Source organism: Fundulus heteroclitus, unplaced genomic scaffold, assembly GCF_011125445.2.
Source record: "Fundulus heteroclitus isolate FHET01 unplaced genomic scaffold, MU-UCD_Fhet_4.1 scaffold_54, whole genome shotgun sequence".
Taxonomy (NCBI): Eukaryota; Metazoa; Chordata; class Actinopteri; order Cyprinodontiformes; family Fundulidae; genus Fundulus; species Fundulus heteroclitus.
In genome coordinates, this window is record NW_023396967.1 from 2,451,331 (window position 1) to 2,473,567 (window position 22,237).

At 39.8% G+C, this 22,237-nt stretch overlaps 1 protein-coding gene across 7 annotated transcripts in view; it reads left to right on the plus strand.

Moving 5' to 3' along the window:
- Positions 1–22,237, plus strand: part of LOC105926067 (glutamate receptor-interacting protein 2) — a 54,466-nt gene that overhangs the window by 18,668 nt on the left and 13,561 nt on the right. For 5 of the 7 annotated variants that reach the window (XM_036132782.1, XM_036132776.1, XM_036132777.1 and 2 more), the window contains exons 8-19: positions 3,473–3,620; positions 3,713–3,882; positions 8,021–8,149; positions 8,335–8,496; positions 10,506–10,692; positions 18,086–18,231; positions 18,330–18,410; positions 18,729–18,792; positions 19,131–19,276; positions 21,061–21,205; positions 21,460–21,599; positions 22,020–22,202. In XM_036132782.1, the coding sequence (XP_035988675.1) occupies positions 3,473–3,620; positions 3,713–3,882; positions 8,021–8,149; positions 8,335–8,496; positions 10,506–10,692; positions 18,086–18,231; positions 18,330–18,410; positions 18,729–18,792; positions 19,131–19,276; positions 21,061–21,205; positions 21,460–21,599; positions 22,020–22,202 (1,701 nt within the window). The remainder of the gene's footprint in view (positions 1–3,472; positions 3,621–3,712; positions 3,883–8,020; positions 8,150–8,334; positions 8,497–10,505; positions 10,693–18,085; positions 18,232–18,329; positions 18,411–18,728; positions 18,793–19,130; positions 19,277–21,060; positions 21,206–21,459; positions 21,600–22,019; positions 22,203–22,237) is intronic. The other 2 variants (XM_036132778.1, XM_036132781.1) reach the window with 2 other exon arrangements.

Consider the following 22,237-nt stretch of genomic DNA (forward strand, 5'->3'; position numbering starts at 1 on the left):
CCTCTGAATCATCAGAAGATATTTTTCTCGTCCTCTGTTATAGTTAAATCCTCTTATTTTAATGGTTTGGCATGGACATATTCTGCAGAGGTCGATGTTATGTAATGTTTGGTTTCAGATCTGTCACAAAAACGTAGTTGTCCTCTGACATGTCCAATGCTGAGTCTGGTGTCTTTTTCTGTCGGTTTCCCACAATTACTTTATCCATTTGAACACTCAGACAGCGTCTGCAGTCTCTATTGTTATTTAGGATTAGGTTTAGTTAGGGTTAGCCCCTGCAATTCTGACTGGAGATACTGCAGCTCATTGAACACCACTTTGTATTCTTGCAGCTGTACTTTTGACTGATTCAAACAAATCCATTATTCCCTTTTTCAGCAATGATTTTATTTGTTTAGTTAGGCAACATTTTAGATGAGAAGCCAAACTGCAGATGGCAAAACATCCAGAACCATTTAGAACAAAACTTAGCTTCAGTGTTTGTTTTGTATATAACTTTAAGTGAATTTTAAATCACAAACACAACATCCTCCACACCTGCTGTAAACCTTGGTGTAAAAGAATCCTTTAAATAAATTAAACTTTTATTCAAACTGGTCCTTTCTGCACAGTCTTTCTAGATCCTCCAGAGTCCTATGTTTACCCTCTATGAAAAGAGGACAATTACAACAATTTATTATGACAGTTGAATATTCTCTCAGCTATTTCATCTAAAACAAACACCAGCTTTTATTTTCCATGGACACTGTTCAGTTTAAAAAAAAACTGTACGGTAAGTGCATCAATATTATTTGACAAGAAAGCAATTTATAGCATTAGGGGAGAATCAGGATTATTAAATGAACAAATAACTAAGGTCTAATCCTGGTGGCACACCAGAAATTTATTGTCCTCTCCTGGCATCTTGGCAACTGGTATGGTAGCTCTGTTTTGTCAGAGGTAGTGTTGCTCTACAAAAGTGGAAAATTTCCAATGTTGCACAATAACCTTCAATACACGAATGGCATAAAAGACCATATATGGTTCAGGCAGCTCATTGGACTGACCATGATAATGACGGAGAGGAACAAGAGTGCCAGGGGAACAAGCGAAACAATGGTAACAGGGACCAACAAACAATAGAAAACAGAAATAATAATAATAGTAATAAAAGTACTAGTAATACTTGCGACAACAACAATACTTGCGACAACAACAATAATAATAACTAGTATTATTATTATTTTGGTTGTTGTTATTATTGTTTTTATTATCATTGTAAGACTATTTCTTCAGCACCCAAAACCGTCCAAATTTTACAGCCATTTTATGCTCCATGTGATTGTGGTATTCTGCCTGCTTTCATGCAAAGATGTTATTTGTTTACGTCTGTATGTGTTTGTACGTAGACGTGCAAAAACGGAGGAAAAAGCTGATTCCAGCAAACTTGTAGCAGGAACTGCAGAGGTTACTATTTCAAAAGCATCAAGTTATGTTTGAAAAAAATTTATGAAACATTGAAAACACTGTTTTTCAAATCTCTTGGTAATTTCCTTGGAGTTTAAAAGTAAACTGCGTTATTTAGAGAGTATGTGGTGTGTACTTTAAAGTATTAAATAATTTCACCTCTGATCTGCTTGTCTTACAGCACAAAAACAGAGTTCTTTAAACTTGTTCTTTATTTCCCTGTCTGTCTCCTACTAAAATTAATACTGCAAAGCTGCTAAAATGGGTAAACACGTGTTTAAATCAGTATAACATCAAAGAGAGACCCCAGTTTAATCCTTTCCATGAAGTAGCAGAATGTGCCACCAAATGCAAAGGCTCACAACATGACTAAAAGCCTAATTATAACCTCTATTTGGTCATGGTGACTAATGCTGAAGATCACGCTCTTTGCTCTGCGCAAACTAGGGCAGGTCACTAAGGATAGTTGGCACATATTTCCTGCCTGTGCATGGAAATTTTGGATTCAGACCTTCTGCCTACAGATTAATCAAAGCGTGAAATCATTCACAGCGATCATCACTTCATTTTGCAACGGGTACAACACTGATTTATTTGAAGAAGATTACTACTTATTTTCAAGAAATATGACTTTCCTTTGACTTCAGTCGAACACAAGACTTGTGTCAAAACAGCAGAAGAGAAATTCTGTTCAAAAGTATTTTCTGGCAGAAAATCTCTAGTTGTACGTACTAAAGAAGCAACACAATCAGCAGATTAATTTTGTTGTGGAGGAGTTGCAGCTCTACATTGAGGCTTGTATCCAAGATTTTTTTTTTCTTTTGATCATGATCCATATTTTCTCACTGAGGGACAAAAAAGGTGTTTATTATTTCATGATCGAAGGTGTGGGTCGCAACATATAAAGACTCAAGAGCTTTGCTTTTTGGCTCAGCTCTTCTTTGCCATGAGGGGCTGCAACCCTGCCTGCATTTCCGCAGATGATGCTGCAGTCAGTCTATTAACCTCCTGTTCCATCTTACCAACACTTGTGAACAAGACCAACAGCAACATATTTTTTTCCATTCAAGACAGAGACTATCAATCTGGAAGATGCAGTCCAGGTTTCCAAGAAGAGGAGCTGACTCTTACTATGGCTGCCCTACACTTGGCTGCAAACCACTCCAATGCATGCTGAAGGTCATACTCTGGAGATACCAATACAGTCACATCATGTGCAAAAAGCAAAAATTACACGCTGAGGTTTCCTGAAATCCTGTGTGTGGACACCACAAACAGGACTGAAGACAAGGGTTTAACTAGTGCTGTGAACAAGCTTGGCGTTGTGTTGAAAATGGAGACATAGCTCTTGCTTTTGAAATCCAAAGACCCGATTGCCCTGGTACCAGAGATGCCCTCTAGCATCTTTAACAAATTATCTTGAGGGACACGGTTGCATGCCTTCCACAGATCCATATATCCACTTGTGAACTGGAAAACCGAATTTCCATGACCCCACCATCACCAACTCAAGGGTAAGGATGTGGTTCGGTGCTTCTCAGGCAAGATGAAAGCCAAAGTGCTCAACCTGAACCCGAGCTTCAACAAACACTCAGGAGCCACCGTTTCAACACGCTGGAGCAGGATTCTCCATGGAGGTTTAGTTGCGGGATGCCACGCTCTCTGGTCTCCATTTCTAAAATCTCTGTAAAAAATACAATAACATTTGCATCTTAAATTCTTGTGTTTTTTTCTGCAATGGAATATTTCATCATCTGCACACAAAGCTGCTAAAAGGAGTAGATTCAGACTCGTGATTTCTTAACCACCTCATTTACCGTTCCTATGAAGTCATTAGGTATTTTTCAGACAGCTTATGTTCAGGCAGGTATTACGAAGAGCCTTAATAACCGGTAACTCAAATATGCACATGCTCAGCCATCACCGTTTTTATCACAACTGCGACAGTAAATAAGGATGTTTTATTTGCTGGCTTAGATCCAGTGGGTCTGTGTAATGTTCTGCATGGCTGTGTTGTCTGTTCCAGAGGCAGTGCAGCAGGCCTCTGGCCCTCTGCTGGTGGAAATAGCGAAAGGTCCTTCAGCCAGTCTGGGGATCAGCCTCACAACAACAATATACAGAGGCAAGCAAGTCATCATAATTGACAAGATAAAGCCAGCAGGTGTGGCGGAAAGGTGAAGCATACTGTTGAAATGTTCCCTCAACACAAAAAGTTTCCTGACAGAGAAGACACCCCAAAGAGCCTCAGCTTTTGTCTCACTCTCAGGTGTGGAGCGCTTCATGTGGGAGACATCCTGCTGTCCATAGATGGGACCAACACCGAGCACTGCTCCCTGATGGAGGCGACGCAGCTGCTGGCCAGCACCTCGGAGAACCTCAAGCTTGAGATTCTTCCAGCCAGTCAAACTAGACTTCCCATCAGGCCACAAGACACGGGTACGTCCTGCAGGTTGCAAAAACCCCGGTTTAAAAAGATGAGATGTGAGCAAGAAAAACAATTGACTAAACAAAACTTGCTTCTTCTGGTTATTTACCTCGTTTTTTTTTATTATTAATAAATAATTTATTTGGACTGTAAAATGCCAAACCATTTTCAAAAGAGTATGGGGGCCCTGAGGGGCATGGAGGACCAGCAGAGTCACTGAAATAGAAAGACCACCATTTTAAATGTAACATTTAAATCATGCAATTAGAAATCCAATTTGAAAAGCGTTTTGTAATCGCACATTTTAAATTGAAATAATAAAGAACAATTGTAAATTGTATTTATTAATCCAGTATTAAATACTGCAATTTGAAAATGAATCTTCAAATCCTATTTATAAATGGAGAGTTAAAAACCACATTTCATAGATCTGATTATATACATGCCTTTCCTTATTAAACATTTAAAGAGGTTATTCCTTTTCCATTTCCATTTTCTTTTTCACTTTGCACCGTCAAATCCTTTTTGGAATTGCATTATTTTCTTCATTTAGCCTTTCTGTGACCCTTCAGTATGGAGGACCAGAAGAGTCGCTGAAGGTGAAACTGCAGATACATTGAACGGCGTGTGCCATTGTGTTTACAACTTTTCTTTTGATTGTTCTCACGTTTTTAGTGACTAAAATACTTTTTTTTCCCAGAAAAGCCTATTTTAAAATGACTAATTCACTTCAAAAAACAATAAAAAGATCAACTGTGATGTATTCATGTTTCCCAACTTTAGGGTTTCTGGTTCATCTGGCTCTAAAATACAATGACATTCATATTAATAATGAAGAAAGGTGGTTTTGAAAAATCTGCCAATCAGTAATTTATGATCGCTTTTATTTTGTCAGAGTGTTATTTTCTTTACTATCTCATGTTATGTATGTAAAATGTATGTATGACACAGTTTCCACTGAAAGCAGTTAAAAAATACCTCACAAACAGATAAATCTGTAGAGATTAAACTTCCCACTCTTTGCGGAGGATGTCCAGAGAGGAGCTGTAGCTGATTCATTCCATGCATGCGTGCGTTTTTTCCCAAACGTTCATGTTCTGTCATACATATTGTGCCCACTCTCTTCTTTGCTGTGTAACATACAGCAGAAAAAAGGGTTTGGCTGTCTTTTTCCGGATTGTCTGTGTTTGTTCTTTTGTATGCCTAAAGCCGCTTGCGTTGGTTGCACACTTCCATGGATATCAGCAAACTACATACAGATGAGTTTTCTCTGTCAGAGATCATGTTCCTGCCACCTTCTGTGGTATTATGTTGGAGTCTGCAGCCATAAGAAGTTTGTCCCTGCCAACACTAAGACACCTGAAGGATCATACTAGAGGAGAAAGTAAAAAAAAAAAAAAAAGAAATGTTTAGTTTAATGTTGAATATGTTCACAGATTCTGTTTCCTCAGAGTTGTTTCTGTTTATTAATGGTCTAGCTTTTAATGTATTTTAAGTAAATTGCTTACTTTATTTCAGTCATGTCTAGGAATTTGACTGATCGTTGTTTTCTTAAGGTTAAAGCAATGATCACTCTGATATTTGACTAATGTAAAAACCAAAAGCAATTTTTTTCTGCTTTAAGAGACAATACAGATAAATAAGGCAGTCTAGTAATTGCCAAATCAAATAAAAGTTCTATTTAATTGTAAAAGCTTAAATATGGAAACTGAATTGCCATGATGATTTTGAATATGATCAAACAAGGTTCAAAAAGATGTGACAGATTTTTGGGAAAACAACCCTTTTCCTGCTGGGATTACCTTTTCTTGACAGCTCAGTGAGTCATTTTTGTATTTTTTTATTTATTGTTAACTATTTTTGGCTGCAGTGGGACATCTAGACAGTAATCAGTAGTTTAGCATTCAGATCCCTTGATCATGCTACCATAATGTTGCAGTATCTGCGGAATGGTGTCATAAATTACTTTAAATTTAACTAAATCTATTGTTTCGTAAAATGTAACTTTTAATTAGAGCACATTTATTCATTAGGGAAAACATCCTGTCATAAGGAATAATTATTGATTTTCACAAAATCACCAATGTTGCCCGTTTTGGTACAGTCCATATAAAATAAATTTGACTGGAGCATAATTCATGTTTTTCGAGCTGATCAAAGTCTCTCTGAACTTTTGTTTAGAAAATCACAACTTTTTGTTTCACTCCGTTATAAACATGACGCGACATAGAAGCCCTTTTTTCTTAGCCACTGGTGACCAAGCAAGGCAAGGATGTTCAGGATGGATAGAGAGGTGAAAAAATATCCTTACGATTAGAGAACTGCAGTGAAAGGTGACAACTATCGCACGATATTTACATGCCAACCGGCTATTTGGGAGGCATTCCAGCAGAAAAGCCTTTTCTGTCCTACCATCACAACCACAGATACGTAAAGTTTACTAAAACTTTCTGGGTTTTTAATTGGAATTGTTCACTTTAGTCAGATGACACTAACATCCAGCTGGAGTTTGGAGGGATACAAAAAGATGGACGTGTGGAAAAGCACTTCATGTCCACCGTTAGGTAAGGTGGATGATGTAGGAGGATGTAGGATGATGTAGGGCCTTTTGTGTGGTTTTCCACTACTGCACAAATGTAATCAAATTAAAGGTTAGATTTCTCTAAACTTGTTGGCCTGACCATGTTTTTACAACAATAAATAACAGTTTATTTTAAGATGTTTTACACATCTTTACTAGGAGCACTAATATGTGAGAGAAACATCCCTGTTCATTATTGCACACAGATTAAAAAAAATTGCTTCACATCACTTGGGCTATATGGGATGGTATGGTAAATCCGAATGTTTTAGTGGATGCAGCACAGTCCACGTGCTCCACTACAGATAAACAATGCACGTGTTTTTTTTTTTTTTGTAACTGGTATGGTAACGATCCATATATTTGCCTTCAGCAACAATTCAGCACTTGAATAAGAGTAGCCTACTTTTGCGATAAGACAAATTTCTACAGCTCGTCTTTTCTGGGCGGAGGCATGATTAGAAGATGCAATTTGTTTAATCTGCTCAGGGGATTTAACGAGACTGATAGAGCCACCCAAAGATTAGGAGAAGACGTATCGTTCCACCCACTAAGACTGAAAGCAAAATTTCTTGGACAGAGTGCCCTAGGTGAGCTTAATTTAAGCTGGCAGAGTCAGGGCTTTTCAGGCTGGCTTGAGCTACACAGAACTTGGTTTCTTGAAAAGGGCCAGAGGTTCCGCTGCATTTAGTCTGAATACATATGACTGGATTTACCCAGGGTCCTTGAGTGTTGCAAACGTCATGGGCACGAGTCAGCAATCTCTCCAGAAAACCCTTCATCCACGCAAGCAAGCTGTCAGAGATTAGACTTTTCCAAACGAAGCAGCAAGAGGATGGCTGACAAATTCAGCGTGGAGCGACTGATCCAGCCGCCTGAATCTGGAAGGGAGGTAATTATTGAGGCGAGGGTAAACCAGTTGGTCAGCTGTTTTTCCCTTTGATCCCTTCATGAATGAAGTCTGGCTAAATGCTCAGGTTTTACATGAACAGTGTAATGATTCAAGATCAGCAACACCATTTGCGTTGTGAGTTTAATCTGCATTGGGCTAATTTGGTATATACAGACTGGCATAAAGCAGGGCCAATCAGACGCAGCGAGAAACTCCGCCTTAATACCAATCAGCCCTTCAGCTGTACTCAATCAAGGACAAGTCACATGCCGCCAGGCAGTCAGTCAGCAGGACCTCCTGCCTGTCATCAGCAGTCTCACTCTCTTTGTCAGAATGAAATGATCAAAATGATTTTCAGTTTGAAAGCAGCTCTTTGGAGGCTGGCCAGTAAAAGTAAGATTATTTTCTTCACCTTTCAAGAATTTGCCATAAATGTGTGCCTTGAGCTCCAAAAGCACACTAAACTGCAGGACTCGATCTAGTGTGTTGGGTAAAAGACATTAAATATCCATTACTACTTGTTGACGTATCCCCCAAGCTGAAGTATAAATTTAGACATGGAAAAGAATACGACAGTTTCCAATGGATTGAATTTTTTTCTTTAAATCATGCATCAGATCAGTGCTTCTTGTTGTAATGATGCATGCGTTTGCCTCTTTTGCTGCTGCCGCTGCAGTCAAAGTCCAGAAAAGCAACCATCATCACTGGGACCAAAGCGCCAACTACTGCCATCCCCCACATGCCAGCCACAGCAAAACATGGAGCAGCCCGAGCCACCCACACAACCAGCAGGACCACTGCAAATGTAAGTTATCATTTATGACAGCTCTGCTGCTGGCAGGACCCTCTTGGTCGATCCTTAGCGGAAACAGCTATTAAGATCTTTCTTCATGAGGCTTACCCTGACAATAGTCACCGCTGCTCACTCTTGCTGCATTTTGCAGATGATGATTTTGGCTTTCAAGTGGCTGTTACTGTATTTTCTTTTAGCAGCTGGGAGCGGTGGCTTCTCCCCTTCCTCCACGGCCACATCAGGCTTCAGCAGCCAAGGTAGCAACACCCTGCCCTGCCCCGTAGCTCCCATCGCCCCCGCCAGCCCCCGCAACTCCACTGGGAAGAGGAGGAACAGGAAGAAGGATTATAAGAGCTCGTGTAAGAAAGATCATTAAAGCAGAGACTGTTGTTCATTTTTAAGGCAAACTTAAGACTTTTTTTTTGTTTTCAATCTGACAAAATCAGTGCCGTGAAAAAAAAAAATCCACTCCTTAAAGATTTCTTCTGTTTTCGCTAGCTTCAGACCCAGACATATTTGAATGTGAGATAAAAGTAACCAAAGTAAATACAACACAGATTTAATTTACTAGGGGGGGGGGGATTGTCTAAACCAAAACCTTTGGGGAAAAGGGAATTGCTCTCAAAACCCAACAACTAGTTGGACTGTGCTTAGCGGCGACAACTTCCATCCATCTCATGTGTGACAAATAACTCCTTTCCATTGCTGTGGAGAACTTTTCTGCCCACTCTTCTTAGCAGAATCGTCAATTTAGCCACATTAGGGATTTTGGAACATGACCAACCTAAGAAAATCAAGCTTTAGCTTCTCAGATTCAAGTCTGTATTTTTGACTTGTCCACTAAACAACCTTTTTTTTATTTATTTATTTATTGGTGACCTTGGTATGCCTTGGAACATCGTCCTGAGAAATAATCCAAGTGCATCTGAGTTTAAGGTCACAAACCACCATAGATAGCAGAATGCTTTATTCCATCAATTGTAGAAAGTTGTCCTGGTCCTGAAGTATCCAAACAGCCTCAGACAACCTCACTATCCACCATGTTTGCCTGTCCGTATAATGTTCTTTTTCTGAAATACTGTTAGTTTTTTGTCTGATGCGGGATGAACAACCTACCAAAAGTTTCACTTTTATCTCATCAGTGGTTTCATTATTTTCCCCAAACGTCTTGGTGATTTTTATATGAATGAATATTTGGTCAGTAATGCTTTTAAGCTATTGTTTCTGGGTTCTTTTGTGACCTCCTGGGTTAGTGATCAGTGGGGTCATTCCTTTTGGCTGATCAGCCACTGTGGCTGGAAGGTTTTCTCCATTTGTGGATGAAGGTTTGCTCAAGTCTTACAAATGTCTTTGTCACTTGATCCACGCTGACAGATGTCACTGACTTTGGATTTTGGATGTACCAAAATGGACAGGTTTTTTTATTTAACTTATTGAACTTTTCTGGTAGGAATCAGACCTGGGTAGTAAAACTGAAACTGGCTTTAAACAAATTATTATTATTATTATTATTATTATTATTATTATTATTATTATTATTCAGTTTAACAAGGGGTGATGAGTGCTTTTTGTGTTTACTCAAGTTATCTTTGTCATTATCATTACTTTTATTTGAAGTATCTAGTTGGCAAAAGCAGTAAATCTGTAAGAAAGTACATTTTCACAGCAGTCTAGATTCAGTTAAGCAATTAAAGCTTTTTTTTTTAAACGTTAACCTGAAGATGATTCCTATCTGTAGTCTTATTGAACTGTCATATTAACTTTGAAAAGGTATTATTTTTCTATACTTCACCCATTTTTTTTTTTTTTTTTAAACTATCCAGGAATTTGCTTTTGTCTATCTTTAGCTTCCTCTTATCTGATGTAAAGCACTCTGTGCTGGTCTATGTATAAGAAGTGGTCTATTCATACAGATTTGCATGTTTGAAATCCAGACCTGCACTCGTATTATACCCCCCCCCCCCCCCCACATCAGTTTAATAGGTCAGCCTGACTAAAGTGATGTTGTGTATCACAAAAGTCCTGCACTGAATGCAATTTTTTTTATTTTGTGCCTTTGAGCCTTGAGGTGCCTGCACTGAGGTGTGGAAATGGATTTATTTGAGTAACCTGAGCCTCGTTTCACCCTCTGTGTGAGAATAGATTCAACTGATTGTTGACGTAAGCGTGACTGTGACTCATTCTCCTGCCGTTCTCATGCCGCTGTGCCAGTGGGTGTATGTCTCTTCTCCTTACCCTCCAAAACCATCTCCAATGGTCCCTCCCTTTGCTCCATTTATCTGCCACATTCCCACTGATATCGCTGCCTGACGTGTCTTCTCTCTCTCTCTCTCTCTCTCACTCTGTGTATTTCTCCCCTCCTCCTCAGTGTCCCTGTCCTCCAGCTCTGTCGGCCCCGGGGGGCAGATTTTCCATGTGGAAACGAGCGAAGTCCTCTTGAGGGGAGATCCACTCACAGGTTTTGGGATCCAGCTGCAAGGGGGTGTGTTTGCCACAGAAACGCTGTCTGCTCCCCCAGTCATCCGCTTTATAGAGCCCGACAGCCCGGCTGAGAGGTAACCCATTCAGACGCCGAACCACAAATCAGCCACAAAACACGGTCAACTTTATCTGAAGGGAATCGGTGGTAATAATGTAATACGCCTGTCAGAAATTCCCTCACTATTTAACTGACTTACATTCATCTGACAGCGAGCCTTTAGTTTAGATGTCGCACATCATGTAGCTCGAGTTATCTGTCATTTTAAATGTAATGCATTGAAAAACTGCTTCAGATTTTACATTAGTGGACAGTCGGATGCTCATTACTGATCTGACTTAAAGTGAAGGAGACATCCTTTACATAAATATGTTCATGACTGTAACAACTGTGATATTTTTATTCTTGGCCTAATCCTGCTTCGCTACTAAAGGCCCATTTTTACCCCGGTTTAAGATTTGACAATAAAATAAGGAATCATTGATCAGAGGTAGAACGGTTTAAGTACATATTTAATTCTTAGAAATTAAATATGGAGACAGAGTACATACCATTACAAGATGTTGTTCTCACCGCGGTGGATAAATCTGTCTGTCTGAAGTAAGTTTTACCAAGACATTCCTTTTATCAACTTTAAAACTCCTCCTGCAAGCTCAGAGGGAGGATGACTGACCCCCTCTCCTGCTGACCGCCCCCTCAGGGCAATAAAACTCCATGTTTATCTTACGCTGGAGCAGGAAAGGACAGACCCAACTCTGCTTTCCTCAGTAACCCTAACTAAGATATATTTTTAATTCTCAACACAACCTAAAACAATTCAGTAATCACTACCACCAAAATTCAAAGGTCTGATGTTCAGTGCCTTAAGTTTTTTTTTCCAATTTTGTCACTGTTTGTGTGATTAAAACCACTCTCCAGAATGTATTTTATTAAGGTTTTGTTTATTAAACCCACACAAAGTAGTGCAATGGAATGGAGAAAATTGCTGAATGGTTTTCAATGTACTTGACAAAAACCTACAAAGTGTGACATAAATCTGTGTTGAGCAGTTCACAAATCAGGCCTTTTTTTTGCAAGTTTCCAGAATAAAGCATTTCTTGATAGAAAGCCATAAGTCATTTTTGCAGTTTGTCGCAAGCAACATAGAAACTAAAGTCTGCGTAAGAAGGTGCTCTGGTCAGATGAGACAAAAACTCTTTAGCCTCCCTGAAATATGCTGCATTTTGTGGGAAATTACCACAAACACACATTCCCAATGGCTGGGGCAGCATTATGCTGCGGGGATGCTTTTCTTCGAGAGGGACAGGAAAGCATGCCAGAGTTCATGGTAACATATTGAAGCTAAATTCAGGCCAATCCTGGAAGAAAACCCTTTAGAGGCAGCAAAATACTTGAGACTGGGATTAAGGTCCACATTCTAGTTGGACCACAACCCTAAATTTGCAGCTGTGGCTGGCAATAGACTGGTTTATATCAAAACATATTCATGTCATGTGTTAGAAGAACCAGCCAAGAGCTGAAAATGATGCTTTACAGGCGCTCTCGCTCCAGTATGAGCGAGCTGACGACATTATGCAAGGAATTGCCAAATGTCCTTTTTACAGATGTGCAAAGTTAGTGGAGACATGCACCAAAAGGCCTAAATCTGGGATTACAATGAAATGTAACAATGATACAGGGGGTGTAAACACCTCTGCAGGCCACATTTATCAGGGCTTTTTATATACAAAAGAAACCTTTTGAAAAAAAAAAAACATCTATTCTTTTCCTCACACTTTGTTTTGGTCTAACATATAACATCCAATGAAATACAATGAAGTCTGTGGTTGCGACTTGACGAAAAGAGAAAGGTTCAAGGGGTGTGATTACTTTTGAAATGCACTGCATGCAAATGATTTGTCCAGTGGACTTATCATTGTTCATAATGCCCAAACTTAATGTGGATTGTCCAGAACAAGACATGGAAAGTGGTGGGGACATTGTGATGATGAGAATCGCAGATGGGGGGGAAATGTGGGTTAATTGCTCCCAAGTGTGGTCATTAAAGTGTTATTGCTAAATTAGTTCTTCCTGATGCAAAATGAAATGGTGTTGCAAGTCATTACATTGATAAACCTACTGCTCTTGCTGTTCTTTCCATTTTTAAATGTAGAGGGACAAGAAGGCTTTCTTCTGTATTGTAGCAGATTTTTACATTAAATTGGATGCTGTTAACGACAAATCATGTCTCCTTACCTAACTAAAATGTGAACACTAAAATTTTTGGATCGTCATGTTTTTGCAAGGTTTTAATGGCATTTGTGAGCACTGTCTTCCACTGTTGGCGTGAAGCCCAGAGCAAGCTTTAAGTTTTCCAAATCAAGCAGAGAAGTATTGTATGTGACTGAACAAACGCGCTGTCTTTATGCCTGTATGTCACAGCCCGCCCCGAGTGCTTCAGAGCTCTTCCGAGGACATCTGCATTTAGAGACGTTTAAAGGAAAATGGGGGGGTTATTGCTGGAATGCATATTCAAAATGGCTGACAGAAAAATCCATATATTAAGCTTATCTAAATATGGAGTCGTACAGTAATCTCATTACCTTTTTTCTTGGATTTCAAAGTCCATGTTTATGCTTGCTTTTTGTGAAGAGTGCTGCACTGTGACTTTTCTTTTAACCTTTTATTTTTAGTTAAATTTTCACAAATATTCTAAGATGTTGGAATAAGTGAAAAGCTATTGAGTTAAACTTTGTCTTTAGTCAGAGCCTTTGCTTCTCAGTGTTTGGTTGATTTAACCAGAAAGGTGTTATAGAGATACAGAGTCTCTTCATGTATGCAATGATGGCAGCATAGACACAAACTAAAGTATAATCAGAAATGGTTAAAATAATTTTTTATAACCAAAATTTATTAATCTTAAATCTTAATTAAAAAACTGCAGCTCTTTGGAATGTAAAAGAATAAATACAAATCTGGAATGTACTTTTATCTTTTTCCAAGTCTGGATGAGGATGGAAATTGGGCAGAAAAATAGTTTAAACTTACGGATAACTTTATGTAATTTTTCAGATTATATAAAACATATTTCTGCAAAACGACTCGGGCACAAGCACCCTAAGAATACCCCCAAACAGGTTAAAAGGTGGGTTTAGGTGAGCAAAAAAAATGTTTTAGTCAAGCATAGATTTCAGTCCTATTGAAGGTTTGTGGGCAGAGCTGAAAAGATGTGCACTAGTAAGACAGCTTCTGGAAAAATTATTTGTCTGGAGAAGAAAAAGCGAACACTAGGTTCTTTGTGACGCTAATGGTGTATTGGCAGTGGGGTGGGCTGCGCGGTTGGGACTTGGGTTGCATCCACGCAAAGTTGGGTTTGGGTGTATCTGGCAAACTTCTTGGTCAGACAGGCAGTGCCATCCAGATAAAGCAGCCGTTAAACCGACTACATTTGATCTGCTCCCTGAGTGGTTCAGTCTGAAGCCATCCCCCACGGTGGGTTGTCTTGACCCCCCCCCCCCCCCCCCCTTATCTGCATAAAGCTTGGTTACTGGCAACACACTGGCCTGTTTGTGCATGCGAGCCGAAGTAGACCTCGTCTTTCCCTTATTATGTATACCTCCTCGACACAACATTGGCTGACTTTGGAGTTGCAGTTGTGTTTCAGACACTATTGAATTTATTGTGGATTTTACACTAATCCAGTTTTGCTGCTGTGCCAAGTCTGTGAAGACCGTCTTGTCGGTCCACACAAATGCCTCTGTTCTCGTTCCTGTTATCATTGGCTGCATCCAAAAGGGTCTAACGTCGAGAGTGCGGAGAGAAGAAAGAGTGCATTTTGTAATTCTTTTTTCAGAAGGCTGTAGGACTTGACTAGAATCATCTGTGAGTTTCTGTTGCGTAATGACGAATTAGACATCTGCACAGCAGTTTGAAGCTCCTTTCCTACCCACTTGAGTTCTTGTGGTTAGGAAAGGAGTGTTCACCTCCTTTTAAAGGTCAAGGAATAGGAGCTAGGATGCGTTGTTTTCTCCGTTCTCTTTTTACTTGTTTTTCTTCTATGGCAGCCTTACTGCGCCACGAACTGGCGTGACTTGGGTATTACAATGCCTATTACGGCTCCTCAAGCATCATGTGGTTTCATCTTTATGCTTAACCTTTTCCGTGTGGATACAGTATAAGGGTCCGTGTGGATGTAGCATCAATCTGGCAACCCTCCTGCATTACCTGTAAGGCTTCTACTGTGTGAGAAGCCTTCATTATTTTATTGTGCTAGTGTATTACCATCCTACCTTTAACCCCTTAAGACCTAAGAACATAGGCTATAGACACCAGGAAAAAAGGCAGCAAAAAATCTTTTTTTTTTTTTTTTTTTTTTTTTTAAACCTCATTTACATATTTTTCAGGAGAAAGGGAAATGGATGTTTCAAGAGAAACTAATTATTTTTAGATGTCAAGACTAAAATTATCTGGTCTTGGGGTGGGGTTTAAGGGAATTTGATAAGCTTGGGAGGGGTGCGGCATGCCACACAATTACTTGCAACAAGCACAGACACCCCCACTGTATACAAACTCCCTTTGTCAACAGAAGAGTTAGTTTTCCTCTTCAGTGTTTCACAAGGTGTCAGGAAAGGGCTGGGGATCTCAGACTTAACCAGACAAGCCAGATTGATAATGTGTAGCACTCCTATTGAATCTGTTCGGGAAAAGGAGAGACATTCAACAGAACTCTTCAGGCTGATTGGGCGAAAGCGACACCTATAGTGCCCGCCTATCAAGGTGATTGTTTTCATGTTATCAAATGAAAATGTTGTAAGCAGCAGGGCGCCATGAGAAACCAAAACAAGTTATGCTTGTCAAGGCACTTCTTCCTGTTCTTTCACAGATGAAATTTTCAGTTTTTGCTTTCATCACAGCTGATATGTCCCGCCTTAAACCATAATATACTGCAATGTGATTGGCCTGCACCGTTGAAGCGGGAGCTGGACAAGATGGATTTGTGTGTGTGTGTGTGTGTGTGTGTGTGTGTGTGTGTGTGTGTGTGTGTGTGTAAAAGCACAAATACTGTGAAAAATCAGCTTGCAGGCAAGGTTTTCTTGGACCTTTTTATTTTTGCGTAATTTCTCTGGATCATCCAGAGCCTTGGCTCCCCTTTATATGCCGTCTTCAGCTTACCCCACAGGTTTATTGTGGGATTTAGTTGTAGGGAGTGAGGTGGCCTTGAAAGATTGGTTTAGTTGGTTTGGTTGCATGGTTTAGGTCACTGTTACAGCAGGGTGACCAGACGTCTCCGATTTCCCGGGACAGTCCCGATTTTTGGATGACCTTTTGGATTTCAGTGCATCATAATGGACGTGACCGGTTTTCATTATAGAAATCTGGTCACCTTATGTTACAGACCCAATATTAAGCCTGTTTAGCTTTTTGGATAGAAACAAACACATTTTTTTATTTTTTATTTAAGACCAAGTTTTTGTAAATGCTTCATAATTCTTTGCAGTCTTTTGATATATCTCTGAAAGGACAGCTGAGGGCTGAAGGCATGGAAACATCTGCTACGCCTCTTTTTCCCAGCTATGCTAGTGGCAGCTTTGCACTGTGAACACTAGCTGTGTTACTCAGCTAGTCAGTAGTACTTGTGCATTTTAATATAAGGAGGTGGGGGCAGTACAGGTTTATACGAGTGTTAAAGACTCACCTAGACTTTGCTGGGTTCTGTGTAAAATTAGGAGATATGATGAATAAATCAGCGATACATTAAATGCATAAATGGGGTTCTGATGTTTCCTCATTTTTCTCACGGTCAAAGGCAGAATGAGGTGTATTGAATTCAGAAGGCACGACATGTTGCAGTTAGCACGCAGTTTAAACGAGGCCAGTTTACGGTGTCTGTCCTACAAGACTAATTGTGTGTGTGTGTGTGTGTGTGTGTGTGTGTGTCGGCAGTGCGAATCTGTGTCCCCCCGGGTCCTGTAACATGATTAGTCCAGAAGCAGTTTGACACAAGTGACTCAAGTACAGCAGCCCTCTGTGATTTTAGTGCCTCAGCCCCCATGCAAGGTCAACCAGCTGCAGTTTTCAGTGAGTTAATTTCAGCTGACAGCACTTTAACGTTTTCCTGCACAGTTTGGGGTCTCAGTAATGGTGTTATCATTTTTATGCCCTCTCCCTCCTCCACATGCGTTTCCTTTGGGGAGATCACTTTGAAGCTCATGTAAAGACACCAGAAAGGTGTTCATGGCGATCCTGTGGCGCTCCGTTTCATTTGTTGGCTGCTTTTTAATATCCGATCTGATGTGCAGAGTTGGAGCTGCCAGCTTTTGCGAGATATATTTACAAATAGTTGATCATATTTATCATTATCACATTGTTGGATCTGTTACCTCTGGTAAGGTTCGTATCTTGATGCTCTGGTCAGGATGCTTATGTTGGTCAAGCTGAAGAAGAGTAATGCAGGACATGTAATAAAGTGCTCTAAGAAAAGCAAATTAAACCTGCCCCCCCCCCTAATTATTAAATTCTTTCAGAATGAAAAACTCACATCAGAAAATCCCAGACTGATTTAGCTCTTTGTCAGTTGCCAAACACCAGAAGCAGACGTGGTTTATATTTAAATATTTAAATATTGCTACAAGAGGGAGATGAATGCTATAAACGCCAGTATATTTGTTTAATATATTTTTCCTTCAAGAATTTAACATTTTACAGACATCTTAGTTTTCATAGTAAATGATAAACTGTTGTGACTCTCAAACCTTTGACCACAGAGGTATATACTAGTTTGTCCATTATCTTGTCTGTGGTTTCATTTTCTTTTTTTTCTTTATTCTATTTTAGGTATTTTTTTTACATTATTTTCGTTTTTGTGTTCTGTTTTATTTCTGCTTTTGCATTTTGTCCCCAGATTTTTCTTTATTAATAATAATGCATTTTATTTATAGGCACCTTTCTCAACACTCAAGGTCACCTTACAGAATCAACAATAAAACACTCAATCCAATAAACATTGAATCAACAAAGAGTGGGAATAAAATAAAGAAAAAATATTTATTATTATTATTATTATTTCTAATGCACTTTACATTTAAAATCAAATATCAGTGTTACAATAGCAGGGGGTTAAAAACAGTTCCTAAAGTATAATAATAAAAAAAACACAATAAAACATCATAGAAGCAAAATTTAAGTATTAAAAGTATTTATATAGCTAGTGGATCGGTGTCCTCATGGTTAGAGCTAGGTGCAAGTTCACTGGGTCGAATCCCTCAGACTGCCACTCGGGAGTCCTCAAATAAGACCTTTTGGCCCCAGAATATTTCCTGGTTGCCGCACAGTGGCAGCGCACTGCTCCCTAAGCAATGGGTTTAATGCAGAGGACAAATTTCATTGGGATGTACAAAGTTTCTATTACAAATGAAGATTTTTTTTATTTGCCTAGTGCTGTTCTAATGCCTTGATGCATAAATTAATTTCTCTTATTTACTGGCACAAAGGTGTGGGCTGTTGCAAGTTGGAGACAGAGTATTGTCCATCAATGGGATCCCGACTGAAGATGGGACTCTGGAGGAAGCTCATCAGCTGCTCAGAGACTCTGCTCTGGCAAACAAAGTTACAGTGGAGGTTGAGTTTGATGTCGCAGGTATGGCTACAGAACATTTTTCACTCTGTCAAATCGAAATTCTGGTTAATCCTGACCTTCCTGTTTTTTATTTATTTAAAAAAAAAAATCTGAATTAGAGTCTGTGGTTCCGAGCAGCGGCACCTTCCATGTCAAACTACCGAAGCGGAGGGGAGTGGAGCTGGGCATCACCATCAGCGGTAGGTTTGTGGGACCGCCAGCAGAGGGCAGTGTTGCTCAACAACACCGGATCCCTTTTTTTTAAGTCGAGAAATCAGAGTTCTCTGATCCAAAAAGTTCAGACCTGTGTAAACATGAAGGCACATAGCTTAGTAACCACTGAATAATACCAGTCTGTTCCAATGCCCTTCGTTAGCCATTCTAACGAAAGTAGCTCTGGGGAAAGTGGTTGCCAGATGCAACATAAAGAAGAGTTCAGAGTTTGCTCTGTTCCAGTGTTGCTGCTAAATGAAATAAGATCCTATGTTTTTGTTTTTCTGTTTTTCTTTTTTTACCAGCAAGTAAGAAACCCGGCAAACCCCTCATCATCTCCGACATCAGGAAAGGAAGCATAGCCCACAGGTGGGTTCCATCATGCAGAGCCAGCACACCTATAGTTCCCAGTCAGATGGTGCAGGTTATATCAGAGACAATCTTCCTCAAGGTCTACACAGACTCACTCATGTACAGGATAGATCCATGTCTGCTGTGTCACAGGAGCATAATAGGATTTAGGTATCATAACTAGATCAGTGGGTCGGCTACATTTTAGAAAGGCTCAGGGTTGATTAGGTTTAGGGTGAGGTTACGGTCACCCCCGCAGATCCCAATGAGACGCTGAGGCTAAGAGGATTCTGCTGCTGCTGCCTCGAGTCCGAGTTAATGGTTGTGATCATCTTGCTCTTGGTTGTGTCTGCTAGAACAGGCACTCTGGAGCCTGGAGACCGGCTGCTGGCCATCGACTCTGTGCGCCTTGAGAACTGCACCATGGAGGACGCCATGCACGTCCTGCAGCAGGCCGAAGACATGGTCAAACTGCGCATCCAGAAGGACGAGGACAACATTGGTACATGAATCCCCCATAGAAAACAAATGTTCCTGTTTAAAGCAAATTAAAAGATTAAAGTACTTGCACAGGAGCTACAGTTGCCTAATGCAGTATTTACGGCTGCATAAAAAGTGTTTAGCTTCTTACCTGAGAGGATTATTTGTACAGACAATGCAGGTCAACATCATTTCAATTTGTTGCATTAAAAAGCTCTTCCAATATACCGTTGATCCTATAGGGGCTGTACGATTAAATGTAAACAAAGCAAAATAAGCTAACATAGGCTTGGGTGAATTCCATTTTCTTGTCTGAAATGGCAATCATCGTTACATCAATTCACACACATGTACAGTACAACACAATTAGGCTTAAAGATGGCTTGAATTTAAAATTTGCTAATTTTCCACATGCCTAAAAGTGCAACAATGTCAGCAAACTAGTGATGGTGCAAAGGCGGGTACTGACCAGGTGTGAAGCAGCTATAGAGTAAATCACTGCATGTATGAAACATACAATACCATACATATCTATAAAGTTGTAAATGGTTAACCTTTATGAGCAAATAGTTGTAATAAGTGTAGTCTTACACTATTTACAAATGATTATCTAGATGGGTTGTGTTGAGCATTACTTTATTGCATGTCTAAAAGTGGCATAAATAATTTTTGTTAGTACTTAAAATAGTCCACTGGTAATCAGGACAATCTTAGAAATAGTGGGATCATTAATTCAGTTCAATTTTATTTGTGTAGAGCCAATTCACAACACATCATCTCAAGGCACTTTACAAAGTCAAATTTAATCAAATCATACAGACAGATTGGTCATTTATTATAATTGGCTAAATATAGCAAGTGTCTTTAAAGAAATACTGACTGAAATCGTACACTGCTAGACCAAAAAATTAAGTTTTTCTTTTCAGTAAGCCCAAACTAATTTGCACACTGGAAGAGTATTGGCAAAGGACCAATACCCCTTTTTAACATTTGGATCAACAATGATTTACATATTCCTTTCATACTGATATTTTCTAGACCAAAGAAAAGAACAATTTCGGCCCATGTGCTGAACCGTTTGGACATCCCTGGTTTAAACCATCTGAAAAAGGGAGAATGGCCCAACTGGCAAACAATGGATTTGCAAATCTGCAGTTTTGCCAAGAGCTATGTAGGGGACACAACAAATGTATGAAAGAAGGTGCTCTGGTCAGATGAAACAAGTTTCCTCTTTTCTGGCCTACATACGTACAAAACGCTGTAATGGAAAACCAAAACTCCTCCCTCTGAAAACGCCATCTGCCACATTGACACATTGTGGTGGCAGCATTATGCTGTGTGGGCAGCTTTTCTTCAGCAGAGACAGGAAAGCTGTACAAAGCTTATCAAAAGATGGTGGAAATAGATGGTTATATTTGTAATGTTGGAAACAATGCATGATTTCCCCATTTCGACACAAAATCCCAATAGAACACGTTGAACTCTGTGGCTGTAGCGTGAGGAAATGTGAAACAGTTCAAGACGAACGAACGCTTTAGCAAGGCACTGTTTAATCAAAGCATCCGACTTTTATCTGCTCAAATTACTCTTCTGTATTCCCACATAGGAAATGGAGCTGCCAATTTTAGGCGTTGACGCTATGGTATAAAGGATTATACCCAGATAATGATTTAGGTCTGGATGATTAGGTGTCCTAAACTAGCAAGCAGCTGTAAACTGCAGTTCTTCTGTGTTTATATTGCACATTTTCAAGGAGCGTGTTGTATGTTTTACGCTCCTGAAAGCATTATGTGCTCTTTGCTGTAGATGAGCTGGAGATGTCAGGCTCCATCATCTACACCGTTGAGCTGAAGAGGTTTAACGGACCCCTGGGCATTACAATATCTGGCACAGAGGAACCTTTCGACCCCATCGTCATTTCTGGCCTCACCAAGAAAGGTCTGGCTGAAAGGTGAGTAAATAGCAGGCTTAAGAACATGTGAAGCCTGTTTACTGTTACAAAAGTGATTTAGATTCATATTTTTTGTTTTTACTAATCAAGGAGACTCTTAAACAATGGCTGTCTGGGTTCTTTCAACAACAAGAAGCCTCTTTGTTTCTATCTCTGTCCGATTGCTGGCAGTCTGACAGGATTCTCTAAGCGAGCCTTTTGTTGCTGTCTGGTAATAATCGGGTAACTCTTTCCCTGCCTTCCTGTCCCTGCAGGACCGGGGCTATCCACATAGGCGACCGGGTGCTCGCCATCAACGGCGTCAGCCTTAAAGGGAAGCCTCTGAGTGAGGCCATCCATCTGCTGCAGATGGCCGGGGAGTCCGTCACCCTCAAGATCAAAAAACAAGCTGACCGTATATATACATCTCTCCACTTTCTTTGAAATATTTGTTTTATAATCAATTTAAATAGAAATTGTTCAACTTTCAAATGGCAACAACGAAAAGGAAAAGAATTAAAAAAAAACATTGTCCTTTGCTTTATAAATGTTTAACACATGTTTTGGTTTATAAATGTAATTTTTAGCATGCGGTTATCTGCTTGCATGTCTCTATTTATTTAGTTTGCATATACAGACCTATCTTCTAAGTTAGCCTAAGTTTTTTTTTTTTTTTTTATATTCCCCGATGTGTGCAAACAAGCACACATGGATACAAAGTAAAAAAAAAAAAAACAAGGCTGTTTTATTGAGGATGTTTTAAAAATTAGTTCTGAAGATGAAACGTGTAATATCTCTTCCTGAAGTAACAGCTCTTTGCTCTGTTTTCTCCCAGAGTCTGAGTGTCGGCGGCTGTCAGACAAAGAAGCCGGCCTTTTAAGCGATCCAGAGGATGAACTGACGGACTCCCAAAAAACCAGTAAACTCTCAGAGGTCTACTCGGCCACGGTTCCCAGCATAGACTCAGCCATGAGCTCCTGGGACAGCGCAGCGTTTGATGCGGGGTACATTAGCCAAGGTGGGGCCCTGAGCTCACTTGCTGTGAAAGAAAAT